The 16,588-nt window shown below is 40.7% G+C and overlaps 1 protein-coding gene across 1 annotated transcript in view; it reads left to right on the top strand.

Annotated features, from left to right (window-relative positions):
- The window catches only part of RYBP (RING1 and YY1 binding protein), a 53,176-nt gene extending 39,527 nt beyond the window's left edge, over window positions 1–13,649 (top strand). The window contains exons 3-5 of the mRNA XM_081184372.1: window positions 4,914–5,090; window positions 5,539–5,637; window positions 9,391–13,649. Coding sequence (XP_081040498.1) covers window positions 4,914–5,090; window positions 5,539–5,637; window positions 9,391–9,643 — 529 coding nt within the window. The 3' untranslated portion in view covers window positions 9,644–13,649. The remainder of the gene's footprint in view (window positions 1–4,913; window positions 5,091–5,538; window positions 5,638–9,390) is intronic.
- The last annotated feature ends 2,939 nt before the right edge of the window (window positions 13,650–16,588 follow it).

Here is a 16,588-nt window from a genome sequence, read left to right as displayed (position 1 = left end):
CTTTGGCAAGATGGCAAACATTGCGCAGGAATCGCAGGCGACTGCAGCTGTTCCCTCCCCTTCCATCTTGAGATCGTGTTGTTGGGGGTGGCTACAGAGGTCCTCCATCATAAAAAGCTTGAAGACAGGACAAATAACTTCGCCCACAAAAAAAAACCTAGGTCTCCCCCAACAAACGTTTGAGACTAGCTCCCCTAAATCTAAAAGATGGATATAACTGCGCGCGCCGCTGCCCTACAAACTCTGATAAGCTCCTCCCACAGCTAATCCCCTGCCTCAACAGAAACCCTGCCCCCTCTGACCTTTACACAGGGAAAAGAGCTAATCAGCCACAAGAAACACACACACACAAGAAAACCCTTTTTGCTCCTTCTTCAACTGCTGCCCTACAAACTCTGAGAAGCTCCTCCCACAGCTAATCCCCTGCCTCAACAGAAACCCTGCCCCCTCTGACCTTTACACAGGGAAAAGAGCTAATCAGCCACAAGAAACACACACACACAAGAAAACCCTTTTTGCTCCTTCTTCAACTGCTGCCCTACAAACTCTGAGAAGCTCCTCCCACAGCTAATCCCCTGCCTCAACAGAAACCCTGCCCCCTCTGACCTTTACACAGGGAAAACAGCTAATCAGCCACAAGAAACACACACACACAAGAAAACCCTTTTTGCTCCTTCTTCAACTGCTGCCCTACAAACTCTGAGAAGCTCCTCCCACAGCTAATCCCCTGCCTCAACAGAAACCCTGCCCCCTCTGACCTTTACACAGGGAAAACAGCTAATCAGCCACAAGAAACACACACACACAAGAAAACCCTTTTTGCTCCTTCTTCAACTGCTGCCCTACAAACTCTGAGAAGCTCCTCCCACAGCTAATCCCCTGCCTCAACAGAAACCCTGCCCCCTCTGACCTTTACACAGGGAAAACAGCTAATCAGCCACAAGAAACACACACACACAAGAAAACCCTTTTTGCTCCTTCTTCAACTGCTGCCCTACAAACTCTGAGAAGCTCCTCCCACAGCTAATCCCCTGCCTCAACAGAAACCCTGCCCCCTCTGACCTTTACACAGGGAAAAGAGCTAATCAGCCACAAGAAACACACACACACAAGAAAACCCTTTTTTTTTTTTTTTACCATGTCTCCCTGGGCACCAGCTGATGTGACAAGGATCCTGCTATAGGTTCAAGTGTACAAAAAAGCTTTCTACAGGGAATTCTCTCTCACGCACATGAACCCGGCCAGTTTGGAAGAGCATGTAACAGACAGTAAGGCACTACCAATGGGAAGGTTTCTTCCTTTGAAAGGAAGTGGGGGGAGCTCCCATTAGTAGCACCTTGCTGCCTGCTACCTGCCTTGCAGTCCTGACTTTGGGACTTCAAAGCACCAAATCCGCTGAATTCATTTGTGACCCACTCCTGTCAAATTTGGCCCATGACAATTTTTTACATTTTGTGGCTAAAACTTGAATTTACATTTACTTTGGATAATAAGGATTTTTATGCAGTGTATTCACTTGGAATTATTTTCTTCTTTGGAACTTTGCTAGAAATTTGGGTTACGTTTTTAAACCTTTACTTAGTTTTCTAGAGAGGGTCATAGTACTGCCATTTCATTTTAAAATCTACTTTTCTAGTAGAGTGCCCTAGTAGAACCATGATGCACAAAGCAGAAGTAGGGGAGACCAGAGCCTATCCTGTGAGTATCTCAGTTGGTAGACCCATGAGACTCTACATCTCAGGATTATGGGTTTGAGCCTCAAGTCGGGCAAAAGATTCCTGCCTTGCAAGGGATTGGACTAGATGGCCCTCATGGTTCCTTCCAACTCTACAATTCTATGATTCCTCAGTGCTGAAGTAGTTTTCAGGTAGTATTTAATGTAGTTTCTTTTGCCAGAAAGTCATGTTTGCAAATAAATCCATAGATGTTATTAGCCCGTGAAAACATTTATCAATAACGGTTTTCCATGCTAAGTAAATATCTATTTTCAGTGTTTTCTCCAGTAAGCATTGGCCTCATATTGTTGTTGCATATTGTTTCTCTCTGTCACGTTTTGATGTTTAAAAAGAAATCACATGTTGTGCTAGGTATTCTGTAGACCTAAGCAGATTAGACTGGTTTCAAATTATATAGCAAAAGCATTGCAAACTGGGTAACACCAGCAAAAGGAAATCAAGATCCCGTGAAGTGATGAAAATGTTTTGGTCAGCGAGGGAGTGGAAGATTGACACCTTACTTTTCTGCTGATACTTTCACAGTTCATATCTGCATCCTTTACTGGAAGCTCCCATTTTAAATAAGTACTAAAAATAGCCAAGGCTCTGTAAGTTTGGGTAGGATAATCTAAAAAATGTGGTGTCAGCTCTGCAAGGATATAGTGTTTTGTGGGTGATTTCTCCTTTATTATACAATACTTTATTGTAAAGAACAAGGCTGTGAAAGATCAAACTAGTAATGTCCAGTTAATCTATTTTGCAAAATATGAGGGATATTGCAAATCCTGAGAGCAAATGAGATATTTGCATGCTGTTATTTCTTTGACAACGGAAATCTATATGCTTTGTATATATACATGGCACTTCAGGTGATAAATGTTTAGCAAGGCACTTGCAGTGGCAAGTGAAACCTCATCCAGGACTCAGGAAATCAGTAGCAGTAGTCTTCTCTTAATTGTAATTGGGCCTGTCATTTTTGAATATCAAGCAAATGAAGTGGCTTATTATTAGCTCTTGTTCCAGCTGAGAGCCAGTGTGGTGTAGTGGTTAAGAGTGGTAGACTCATAATCTGGTGAACCGGGTTCGCTTCCCTGCTCCTCCACATGCAGCTGCTGGGTGACCATGGGCCAGTCACACTTCTCTGAAGTCTCTCAGCTTCACTCACCTCACAGAGTGTTTGTTGTGGGGGATGAAGGGAAAGGAGATTGTTAGCTCCTTTGAGACTCCTTAGGGTAATGATAAAGTGGGATATCAAATCCAAACTCTTCTTCTTTTTACTTAGAAGAGTAACTGGGGTTTTTTACTGTTTATTTAAGTGGAATGTACTTATTTAATTTGGGGGGAAGAGGTCACTCCAGGTTTGAGGATACACCCTCCCCAAATGACCATGCCCCTAGTAGACATATCAGAAGAAGAGCAGAAGGAGAAGTGCTGGTACAGGTGAGGAAGATGCTACTTCAATTCCCTCAGTGTCCCTCACATTGTGTAGCTCCACGTTAGAAAAGGATTGTTCAGCTTGGAACATCTCAGCACCAAGTGAAGAAGAAAAGCATTCTGAAAGGGGCCCATCCAGTGTAGTGCAGCTGCCTTCGTAGTTGGGTGGGACCTTTCAAATTATTTTTTCCCTTCTGCTTGGCACTGTGAAAAGAGCTGTGAGGCACTGCTGCAAGCAAGGGAGTCTTCACCAATGCTCCCACCCTTGTAGTGTTGCTCTTCAGCGACTCTTCTCAGAGGCATTGCTTACTCAGGCGTCTGAGCTTCTCTGGGTGCTCTGACCTTGCTGCCTGGCGCCTAAGAGGAGTGCTAGATGCAGTTCATGTGTGTTGTGTCAGGAGAATAGCACTTTAATCTTCTCCCCTGAATCAATTTCAGAGATATTTTTCTACCCAAGCATAATTCAAATGTGTCTCGGGTCTAGTAAATTGTCCCAAAATAAAGCCATGTACTGTAGAGAATATCAGAAGGAGGACCTTCTGGTTGGGTTTTGGTTGAAAAAACACATGGGATCATATTTTTTTAACCACATTATGTTACCAATGAGGAAGAATATCTATTTCTATGTAAATCCTGCAATGAAAAGTGCATCTGAGGTGGATTTTAACCCATTCTTTTTTTTTAACACACGAAAGTTTTATGCCATTCACCAGATCAATTTCCATTCTCTGAATGCACACTGCCAGAATGATATCTCACACTGCTTTACCTACTGGAGTCTGTAGATGCCTGTGGTTGCAAATAAAAACCACACCATCACCTCCAAGTACTTTGGCTTGAAAATGTGTTGGATCTATAGACTGAAAGATTGCTAGCTGTTATTACAGCAGCTACTTATTAGTCAGTACAACAACAGGCTCCTATCAACTTCAGTACATCTTTTATGTGCAGAACTTGCTAAAAATGCCTTTCATATTTGTTGCTTTCTTGTTGGCCATGCAGGTTTACATGTCAATATGTTATAATGATCATGGAAGTTTGCAGGAAATAATGTTAAGACACAGTGCCAGTTGGAGGCTGGCAGAGACAAGACTGCTAATGGCACACTCAATGTACCATTTGTTTTAGATTTGCTCTGATTGACAATCGCTGTGTTGTAGTTGTCAGGCTTGTAGCTTTAGGGAAGAAGGATTTATTCTGAATAATTACAGTTGAATGAGACATTACTAACTCTGCTTTATATGTTTAACAATTTGCTAGTGTCCATTTAATGAAACAATACAAGCAGTCTGAAAGCTGTCTGTTGGCATAGCACTTCAAAGTGTAGACTGAATGAGTGTGATTTCTTGGCCTTCGGTAATCAGTGTGGCACATCTTCATCCCCAAACTTCTGAAGTGGCAGTTTTTCAGAAACCATGATGGCTAGAAATTTCCTAAAGAAGGGGAATACAGTGTGGCAGGTTCAAGTTCCAGGGCTGCTTCTGTTTGGGCACATAATGGGCAGGGTTTCATTCATTTATATTCTGTTAAGATCTGTAGAGGGATTTTCACTAAAATCAATGATGACAAGGATCCTCAATTTTATATACAGGGAATATTCAGAAAGTTCTTAAGTACCATGAACCATTCCTTTAACATGTGATTGTACCACTTAGAAATACTGCTTGTTTTGATAGGTTTGTTTTATTGATGTTTGGTTACAGTCACACACACCCGTTTTATAAATAAAGTCACTGACTTTTTTCTCCCCATCTCACCTCTTAGGAAACCTAGGATAAATTCTCAGCTTGTTGCACAACAAGTTGCTCAGCAATATGCTACACCACCGCCTCCTAAAAAGGAGAAGAAAGAGAAGGTGGAAAAGCAGGAAGAGAAAAAACCAGACAAAGAAAAAGAAATTAGTCAAAGTGTTATAAAGAAGAGTACCAGCAAGAAGACCAAGTACGTTTCTGGACCTTCCTTTCCCCCCTCTGTATCCTCATGCAAATGATCTCATCAAATACGTTATGCTTAATTCCTAGAAATGTACACTTTTGTTCTCTCAGCCTTGAAATATCACTCAGATCCAGAATACCTTTAATTTCCAGGCACATTTCCACTGACGCTCAGATGATTTTATTCAGTCATTCTTCCCTTGTCTGTGTCACCACAATCTCTTGATTCACTTGACATGTTTTGTCCTTTTCCAGGGTGGGTGGAGAGGAAAGTATATTATTATCTTCTGTAACTGTAGCCTGTAGCTTTATTGACTAGTGGGAGGGTTGCATGCGTTCATTGTATCGTGGCTGGGTGTGTGAAGGCGCACTCTGGCACAAGTTGTCAAAGTTTCAGAGTTGATATTTTTACAGTATAAAGCCCTTTAGCATTTCTTCTTGTCTCCTTCTTTCAGGCCAAAGTCCGATATTGTGAAAGATCCCCCAAGTGAAGCAAACAGCATACAGTCTGGGAATATGACAACAAAGACCAGTGACTCAAATCATACCTCAAGGTAACTGTTTTAAAGTAAAGAACTGCGTGATTATAGGCTTGCTGAATTAGCGTTTCTATTTGGAGTGGGAAAATTTTTAGGTTCCATGCTACTGAACGGGGAGTGGGGTGGTAATTTTTCCTTGCAACCCATGCATTAGCTTACTTCCTTGAATCACTAGGTTCAGGGAATGGAGTGTGACAAGGGGTTGTGCCTCAAATTATTATTATTACTTTGCAGTGCCATTTTTTGGTAGTTGTGGTGTTATAATTAGGGATAATTTCAGCTCACCAATTCAGACACTGTATTCTAGATTGTGGACACTGAATGTTGGGTCTTTCTATAACTTGTGTGTGCTGGGACCTGCAGGCTGTCAGGCAGGCTAAAACCTATATAGTGGTAATTGCAGTTTCCCTTTCACAAGATCACCCCCACAGTAGAGGCTGCAGCCTCCTTTGCGAGGTCTGATTCCATTGCCCACCAATAAGCCTCTCATCAAAATGGGAAAGAAAGGATAGTTCCTTTGAGGCTTGGGTGTCAATACCCTAGAAAAAAATGTACATGTGGTAAAACAAATAGGAAGCTTAACACCATTCCTTCTTAAAAGAGCTGCCACAGGTGACTCTGATTGTCAATCCTTTTTTCAGTCCTTCCTTTGCCTTCCACCCCCCCCCACCACTTGCTTATTCATTAGCATAATACCCACTTTCCCCAGAAAAAAATAAGAAAATTACCACAATGTCTATAGTTTTCTTTTAATTGCTCTTGCATGCAGTTGAGAGTGGGGGTGGGGTGGGGGAATCATTGCCAGAGAGAACAAGGAAGCAAATCCAGATTCCATAGCAACTTCTTTTTCTGGCAGTACTTATGAGTTACCTTGTTGAGATAACGTGAAATGACCATTAATGCTATCTAAATGCTGTTTCTTTCATTATAAAACATGCAGACAGACTGTCTTCCAGACAGTTGTAGCACCTTAGCCGATGTGATTTGAACCATTTAAAGCTTTATTTCAGTTGGTAAACCGAGTTTTCCTTTCTCTAATTTGTTCTTTGGGTGGAGGGGCAACTACCAGCAAGTTTGGCTTTAATGGAAAGCTACTGTGCTGGCAATTGTAGAGTAATAGGGTGAAAATGTTTTTAATGCTATGCAGCACTGGATATTCCTTTTGTTTTTAATCCTTTTAAAACTGAGTAGCTTCCTCAAGTACTTCAAGCTCTACTCATCTAGAAACGGTATTTGCATTTTTTTTCACAATATTTTGTTTCCTTGTTTTGGGTTGTGGCTACTACTTTATGGCATATTTTTAACTTTGACTTTTGAATACCCTATGAGCTTAAAGTAGGTAGCAAGCAAAATTACTGAGAGATGTTAAACCTAGATTTGAGCCATTCAAACCCTGACTTGAAATTCCTTTTCCTCTGCATGAGTAAAAGTAGGGTGCCATGAGGGTGTTCCTCAGCGTGGTGCATCATCAAGCGTAAGCACATTGAAATTAGGAAAGATGGGCTGTGGAAAGATGAGATGTGGCTCTCTGCTTTATTAAAGCATCCCAGCCTGTCTGAAATTATATGGCAGGGTGCAGAACATCCTACCTACAAGCCAAATTTGGCTTGCCTGGCCTCCTCACTTTGCCTGCTAGGCTGTTCAGGGCAAGCCACACCCACCTACAGGTGGCAGGTAAGAGTGGGTCTTGGCTAAAAGGGGTTTAGCAGACACTCCAAATTGGCAGCGTCTGCAAAGCCTCTTTTGCAGCACTTCCCAAGCATCCAACAACTAACTAATTTCTGGGTGGTTTGCAAATGTTGTGCAAGGAGCTTTACAAGCCCTATGCTTGATGCTTTGGTTTGCCTGACAACCAGCTGAGTCCCACCAGTGGAAGCCCTGTGCAAGGACTTCTGCTTGAGCAGCAGGGCTTTCCCCCGGCACCCCATTGGCTTGAGGTGGGCAGGTGAGAAGAACCTCCAGAACAGGCCAATGGAGAGGAGACAAAACTATTTCCCTATGCATTTGTTTTATTGCTGGAGACTGTGGGTCTAGGAGATGGTTTCCTGTAGAGTTGAGAATTTCAGGAAGGGGGAAGCGACCACTTAGTTACCTTGGCACAAAAAAAGCAATCTTTTTGTCCCCTTGGCACTAGGAACAAGGCTTAGTTGAAGAAGACATATTTCCCCCTTCATCTCAGTGACTTCTTTGTATTATTAATTTTATTGTATAATAAGATACTCATTTTTGAATCACTTCCTATGAAGCATCTCAAAGCAATTTAGCAGTACAATAAAAAGAATTTTAGAGCAATTGCATATATACAAACAATTTCAAATCCAATACAGATATGAACTGGGATTACTAAGAATTGATAAGGGTGAAAGGAGGTTCAGGGTCAGTATTCTTATTGTTGCTGGCATGGTTAGATAAGGTACTCAAAACTGCGGGCTATACCTAATATTAATCTTACTTGGAGTAGATCCATTGAAATTCCTGACCGTGGCTTAGATCAATTAATTTCAAAGGGTCTACTCTGAGTAGAACTTACTTGTATACAAACCTTCATTTGCAGAATAAAGTTTGGTGGTGCTGACTGTGTTCATATGTGTATTAAAGATTGATTCAGGATTATTGTCCACAACCCATACTTCCCAGCAGGAGATTGACCTCATATCTTTAGCTGAAGTGGTCATATATTTAAATTAAGGTCGGGGTGTTGCAGAATCGCCAAACTAGGAGAAGAGTCTGCATTGGACTAAATTTGGCATCCCTATAAAAATAACTCCTTTTAAAACTGCTACTGGTTCTAGTTGTATTAACCCTTCTTACCTTGAGTCAGCAATTTAAGATTTGAACTCCTCCCAAATCTCCCCATAGAGTACATTTTTTAGCTGCTGCAAAGCAGCCACTCACGGTTTCTTAAAATCTTAATTACAGTAGTTACAAACGCAGGACTGCCTTCAAATGAATCCACTTCTTTGTACTGAGTTGTTGTTACAGGATGAATGTACATGTAATATAAGCGGGTGCCTTATGAGTTGGCACGTTGATTGCGTGATAGCGTGAACTCTCTTAAGAGGTTCATGAGCTATAAACTGCAACTTTCTATTTCTAGACAGGACAGAACTAACGATTTGCATAATGACTGTGAATTTTTCAAACCTTGTTTTCTCCAGGCATATTCAGAAGGGACTATTGAGCAATTTTCTACATGGCTTATTTGGGTTGCTTCTCTGTATAAATTCCCAGCAGGTGGAAAGGAATGCCAAGTTGTGCTGGTGCCTGTGGTGTTTGTAGCGGCAGAGATCCCCTTTGCAAATGACATCACCACTCGCAGGTGCTTTCTTGTGGTTTTGTATTGCAAAATCACGGCTTTGGGGCACTTGAGAAGATAACAAATTCCAAGCACAGAATCCTTGTATTCCGGAAGGGACCCTGAGGCTTTTTTGATACCTAGATTGCTCTTGTCATATTTCCGTTCTTTCTGGCTAAGCTCCCAAAATTGATTCCCCAGCTACGTGTGCTCACTGAGGATTGAGCATGCTTTGGCGAAGCCTTTCTGGACTCATCATTTAGAGAGAGCAAAAGGTCAGGTGTTGAGTGGGGGGAGGGGCAGCAGTTGATTTGTTTAATGCATAGCCATTCATCAGTGCACTGATACCTCTGCTGTCTTTTGACCTGTTCCTTGTAAGTTAGCCAAGAGAAAAAACACACATTTTAACAGAAGGCTCATCTGTTGTCTGTAATTGACATTCTTTTTGATGATTCTTCTTTATTATTGTTAAGGCCCAGACTGAAAAATGTGGACAGAAGTACCGCCCAGCAGCTGGCAGTCACAGTGGGAAACGTCACAGTAATTATCACAGACTTTAAAGAAAAGACTCGCTCCTCCTCCACATCTTCATCGACAGTGACCTCCAGTGCAGGATCAGAACAGCAGAATCAGAGCAGCTCGGGCTCAGAGAGCACAGACAAGGGCTCGTCCCGCTCCTCCACGCCAAAGGGCGACATGTCCGTAGTCAACGATGAATCCTTCTGAGAATTGCACATGGAATTGTGGGGAACTCAATGAAATCAGGGTATGAAATTCAAATATTCCATCTGTCCACTAGGCTGTAGTCCTGGAAAAGCTGCCAGTGCCACTTTTTCTCTTCCTCTTCCTGTGCTTCAACATACTTTATGGACATCGTCCCCTTGAACTGATGACACCAGGATCGTTTGAGAAGGCTACCGGCATCCGGCCACCGACGAATTTCGCACCCTGACAATTACTTTTTGACACTTACGTATTCCATTGTTTTATATGATTTTCCTAACAATCATTTATAATTGGATGTGCTCCTGACTCTACTTTTTTATAAATCTGCTGTGCACAGTCGTCCCGCCCCCCCTCCCCGCCCCCATGAATATTGGAAGCTTTTTGTTTTGTTTTGGGTGAGGGGATATGATGCGGGTGGGAAGGGAGGGCTGCCGGAGGATTTTTATTTATTGTATTCACAAACTACATCCTCTCATTCTTCTCCCCCACCCCAGCATATCCTGTTGAGTTCAGTTCTCCCTATTCTTCCAGTTATACTGTGTACTATCAGTTTTGATATAAATTATATATAAATATAAATATAAATAAATATATATATATATAAATAAAATATATATATAGGGTTATTTGAAACCAATACATGGAAACGCTGGTGCTTGAAACACTGTGAAGTGAAACAATTTAAGATCTGGGACGGTGAGTGCCCTTTGGAAAGTGCTTAAACAAAACCGGAACCAGTTTTAGATTAACGAGAGTGTTCCTGGAGGTTCAAATGGAGATAGGACCTGGCTTTCTTCTTGTGCTTTGGCTGATGAGTACTGGACAAAGATAGACGTCTATTTTCTTATTTTCTGTTCCTTTTTTTAAATCCAAAAGGTGCTCCAGGTAACTTGCATTCCCAGTAGGATATCTACAAAACAATAAAATTCCAGCCTTTTCCTACAGTAGTGTACAAATTTTAAAAATTGCAGTCTACACTGTTTTCAGAATACCTAGTATTAATGTACATGATGGCTGCACATTAACGTTGCCTAGTTCTCGCATAACTGATCTCACTTTAACTGTTTCACAACTTTTTATCTAGCCATTTTCCAGCTCTGTATCGGTTATGGGGGTAACATTGAATATCTACGGGGCAGGGGATATCTGCTAGCATTTGTGATTTAAGGCAGCCAACAGCCTAATATTAAGGGTGCCACCCTTGCCCCTGCTATTATAACTAGGCCACTATGCCACACAGCTTATTCTCAATGCAAATATTTTATGTCTGACTCTGCTCTTTCATTTCTAATTAATTCATTGTGTATCCTGAGAGATCTCTTTTTTAAAAACAACAACAACAGTCTGTCATCGAATGATGATGTCTTTGGGTTTATTGGTGTTTAGACATGTCTAGATAAAATAAACTGCTATGGGGGCTAAAGTTGAGAAGAACTTGCATACCGGCAAGCTAGGAGCAGAATGGCCAAATAGCTTCTTATTCTTTTCTAGAAAGGTTTTTCTGAGTGTATGCTGCTTTCCAGTTTCAAGTTGTGTTGCAGTTTTTTCCTAGCTCACATGTTACCCTACTTAAAACACTAGAATGAAGTGATGGAACACTGTTTTAGAAAATTCATGGTGTGTGTGCTTTTTTAGGCGACCCAGAGTGCTTCGCTGTAATTTCAGTAGCCCCTTTCCCAATTATCAAAATGGATACCTGGTGGGCCACTTGGCAGAACTCGGTGCTAGAAAAATTACTGTACTAATTTCTTGCTTGAAATAAATTATTTCTGTTGTATAGAGTTGCATTTTTATCAGATTAGTTTTAAGTAGCAACAAACACAAGCTCCTCTCATATCAATTTTAAATTTTAACCTATGCTTAACTGAATAAAAGCCGCTCTGCTCAAAGAGGTAAGATTAGCAGAGCAGTGCCTTGACAGCTGCAGTTCAATTCTGAACATGGTGGGTTTCTCACTGTTCATATATCGAATTATTCTTTTTTGAACTCTTATTCTTAAAAGTATTTATTAAAAAGAAAAAAAGAAACAAGAACCAAAGGAAAACCAGATGATTCTCGTAAGCTCTGAAATACAATAGGTGTAGTTTTTAATAGTCCACATCAATCCACATTTTTTAGCATTGGTATGATATTGTAAAGACATTCCTTTTCCAAGTTTTCCTATTCCTTTAAAGGATCTCAGGGAGGTAAATTGGTCAGCCATAATTTATTTTTGGAGAGAGAGAAAAAATAATTTTTAAAGAGATGTTTTGAACTTAAGTCCCAGATGTGTGTATTTTGCACAGCTTTTTTTAAATGAATGAACCAGAAAGAATTAGGCCTGTATGCATTTGGCCCCTTCCCAGCAAAAACCTGATCTACAGACATGGGCAATAGGAGTGCATCTTTAGTGGCTTCCTAGAATAAGGCCTTTGGAGTAGGAAAAAAACTGTGTGTGTTGAATAAAATTGCTTAATATGGTGAGCACCACCCACCAAGCGCCGCTGCTCCAGTCATTTTAGTGCGGCTTTCTGTGGGCCGTCATTCAAATAGTGCATAGCAGCAGGGGTTGGCGGGTTCTGCCTGGTGGAATATGCCCTTTAGGTTAGGTAACAAAAGCTTTAACAGTAACAAACTGCTCACTGGCTTACCAATTCAATGAAATCCTCTTTGGGTTTCCTTTTGTTTTCTCCCTTTTTTAAAAAAAATAATATGTGCCTCTGGCATGTTAACCTGTTAGAATAAAGTATGCAAATCTGTCTTTGGCACAAGTGGTGTGACTGCTGAAACTGCATTTGGCTGAAATTGTCAGCTAAGCATTCAAACTTCTTTTGGGCCGCATTTTTAGCTGTTGCGTTGCGAACTCTGCAATCGATAACAACAACCCCTCCCTTTTCTTTTAAAGAAAAGCATGTTTAAAAATGGAATTTCCTTCACCTTTCTGCATTTCAGTTAGCCATACAGTAGTTTTGAGAGCATGTTTTTAAAATACTAGTGTAGAAGAAGGGCCAGAAATGCTTCGTAGCAAGTGGCACAGAAAGCAGGCGAGGACAAAGCACAGTGTTAACATTTGCAAGTTTCAATTTTTACACTTTATATATACACACAGACAAACACACACACACACACACACACACGTGCACACCATACGCACAACAGCTTGCTTGACTTGCTCAGTTTGAAATAGTCATGCAAAGGGAACAATAAGAATAAGAAGAAAACCAATTGGCTAGGCAGTTTTAATTGAAAATCTTTTGCTTGTTAAAAATCAGTTAGATTTAAAAATTGGGCAGTAGTTGTACTCATTGAGACACTTCCATCTGCCTTATCAGTACCATTTTCAGTCTACTTTTTTAAAAACGACAACAACCGTAAACGTAAATTATTGAAAATTTATTACTTGCTGACTATAATAACCTTTGCTTGTATGTAACCGAAAAAAAAATGGTTTTAAGAGCCAACATTTAGAATATGACAATGGAGCTGAACAGTTTTTAATGCGCAAGCAGTTCTGTTCTTGTGTATGACTTGTAACCTTAATTTACTGTGTAAAGATGGTTACATTATTTCTTTAGCTTTGTTTGTTTGGAGACAAATAGAGAATGCTTGTTTAAGTATGTCAAGACATAATTTTATCTTGTGGATTTTTACGTTAATGTATTATACGAGCTATATTTTTCATTTGCCCAGAAAGACAGCTTGTATAACGCTTTTGAAAGTTTTCTGCTCTGTAAAGTCTTTAGAGCTGACAGTCCTGTTAAGTTTGTTTAATCTTCATGCTAAAAGTGTCAATGGTGGTTTTGTGAACTGGTCAGAAAAATTCACAGGTCTTAAATGTTTTCGGAAAATTTATATTGGACACTGCTCTTTGTCTAGCAAATAAAAGATGTTAATATATTCCTGTTACCGGCATGTGCACGACTGTTATTAGAAGCCACTTTATCATTTTCCTGCTTTAAATAGAAATGTCTATTTATGAATTCTGCTTGTAGTTTTTTCACAAATAAAATAGTAACATTTAATTAAACCTGAATTTCTATTCTTTGGTGTTGAGGAAAGGACTAGTCAGTTTGCTGTGCTAGCATTTTTCTAGACCGTGTTTGATTTTGGTATTGCTTAATTTACTTTGTTTGCAAGAAAAAGTGTATATTTATTGATATTTCAATTAAGCAAATCTGTGTAGACAGCTGATCTTGTTAGATTGGATTGTGTGTCAAGCTTAGTGAAATGTTTTAGTGTGAACACATAAGCTAGGTTTCCTGCACTGTACTGAATTAAGCCACAGCTTGGCTTAGTTTGCTGGATGATGGCTGTTATGCCAACCAAGGCTCATGGTTTTGCGCTCTCCAGACTTATCACAAGTTGTGATGAAGGATTGTTTTTGGTTTGGGCTCATTCTTAGTCTGGAAAGTGCTAAACCATGAGCCCTGGTTCAGTCTTATGTGCTAAGCCAAGTGTGGCTTAGTATGATGCAGTAGGAAATTGACCCAGGAGAAGAGAAGCAAGATGGTTGTGTTCTCTGTCCTGTGAGCTCACATGTTTGTCCTAAGCCCTTGGTCTAGCTTGGCCTGATGTCCAAACCAGGTGACTTTGTTTCCTGTACTTAATCCTACGAGTGACAGTCTGTACTCAGAATCCCAAAGACCTTGAGACAGTTAGATAGCTGATCATTTGAAACGTTTTAAGGTAGCATCGTGATATGCTGACAGTTTCGTTCTCTGAAATACTGCTTTGTGGCCATGTAGTACATCAGTTTTTTTGTTTTTGTTTTTAAATTCTTTGTGCTTTTCTGGCTATTTCAGTAGTGGAAACAGGTTTAAACAGCAGCAGTAAAAGCTAGCTTTTAAACACTTGTGACTGGAAGAGCAAAGCCACATATTGGTTAGGCAAAATTTTACTGCCCATTAGTACCTGTCAAAGGTGGAAATTTCTGTTGAAAGGGAATTGCTATGTCTCCATTATTCAGTAGTAGAGTTTTGTTATCTTTTCAGCAACCAGAGTTTGAGTGTGGGTATAGAGTACTATTATACGACATATCTGCATCTGGCATAGCATGTTTATGAAAGTGACCAGCAGCAAAATCCTGGAAGAGATTACCAGAGCCATCTAGCCCAACTCCCTGCAGTGCAGCAATCTTTTGCCCAATGTGGGGCTCAGACCCACAGCACTGAGATTAAGGAGTCTCATACTCTACAGACTGAGCTATCCCATTGAGGAACTTACTCCTGTTTAAGAGAAATCACCCATAGTTTGGTCTTTCTATTTGTGCTAAGGCAGGCGTAGGCAAAGTCGGCACCCCATAGGTTTTGAGACTACAATTCCCATCATCCCTGACCACTGGGCCTGTTAGCTAGGGATGATGGGAGTTGTAGTCCCAAAATATCTGGAGGGCCAAGTTTGCCTATTGCCTGGGCTAAGGTAACCAGTATCAAGTAGTTACATGTAAATTACTGTTGGGTAAAATGGTTGTCTGAATCCAACCTGAACCTACTTTTTTTTTTATAGAGAAAAGCCACAGAATCAGGGCTGCTCTCCCAGGCTACATAACCCAGGCAGACTTTAATCATTACGACTGGGTGAAATTTCTATGAACAGCTTTTTCTTAAAAAGTAGCAAGAGCTGGTTATCAAGTGTGTCTTTGAGTCAGGAGCAAGGAGGCAATGTTAACTAGTTAGTCTTTGCCTCATTTATAGGAAAGGACAGTTTATAATACTTGTCAAAAAGTTCACAATCTGTTATAACATCCATAAAACTATTAACTCAAGATCCTCCAGTGGGTGAGAACCAGCGTACATAGAAATTGCTTCAAAGAGCTGTAGAGGCAGTGCTTAAAGGAGCAGTGTAAGCCATTACACGCTTTAATCTCAGTTGGAAGCTTGTCAAAATTTGTGCCAAGAATAAGGAGCTAGCTATTCCTCTAGGGAGCCCAAAGCACATGTTAGACACATCCTGGAACACGCCTTACACAGTTGACAGGCAAGAAAGGGAACAATTTGTATTAAATGAGCAAGATCTTAGCAATACGTTTTTTCTTGAGATCATACTTTTACTACAGAAATGTTCAGGTTCTCACAAACTTTTGTTGCACACATGATAAAAAGGTAAAGGGACCCCTGACCATTAGGACAAGTCGTGGCCGACTCTGGGGTTGCGGCGCTCATCTCTTTATACTCCCACCTAACTTAGTTATATATATATTTAGCTGGGAAGCAACAGGAGGCAAAGTGACTTCTAGATGAAAGTTATCGCTCCCATTGCAGCAAATGTGCGTTCCTATTTGTGTGTCCCATGGACTGCCTAGAAAGGAATAGGAAAGCTATGGCTCTCCAGATGTTACAATTCCCATCATCCCTCACAATTCACCTTGCTGACTGGGACTGATGGGAGTTGGGGGTCCAGTCACATCCGGAGAGCCACAGGTTCCCCACTCCCAGTCTAGCTTAGTGGGAGACTGGTTTTTGTAGAAACTGCAGGCTTTGGAATTGCTCTCCCAAGCTAATAGTGAAGAGGGTCACAAGACCAGTTATTCTCTGCGACTTCATACAGTGTGTATGTGCAGTGTTTTGCCTTTCCGACCCTACAGACATATTTTTTGGGTAGGGCACTAAAATAGCCAGTTTTCTAAAATTACTGCCCCATAAATTCTTCTAAATGGAAATATTCTAACTAGTCCTACGATTCCTTCAAAAATGAGCAACTACATTTTGGATGAACTTGGTGATTTTGAATATCTGTTGATATTTACAGGTCTCCTATATGTGCATTAAAGTTAGGTGTTGAAAATTGTGTGGATGAGCTGCGACCCACAGAGTCACAATAGATTTTCAGTTTAGCTTCTTGCTGTGAACAACTTGCTCGTCTATTCATTCAGAGGATTATAAATGCAGCCCCCAACTGTATTTTGAAGAAACATGCCCATAGATTTCCTGAAAATGAAAACACTCCCGAGAGATGCTTAACAAAATG

This window comes from Podarcis bocagei (assembly GCF_964188305.1).
Source record: "Podarcis bocagei genome assembly, chromosome: 2".
Lineage (NCBI taxonomy): Eukaryota > Metazoa > Chordata > Lepidosauria > Squamata > Lacertidae > Podarcis > Podarcis bocagei.
The sequence above is the reverse complement of the archived record's forward strand: the minus strand, read 5'-3'. Positions and strand labels throughout refer to the sequence as shown.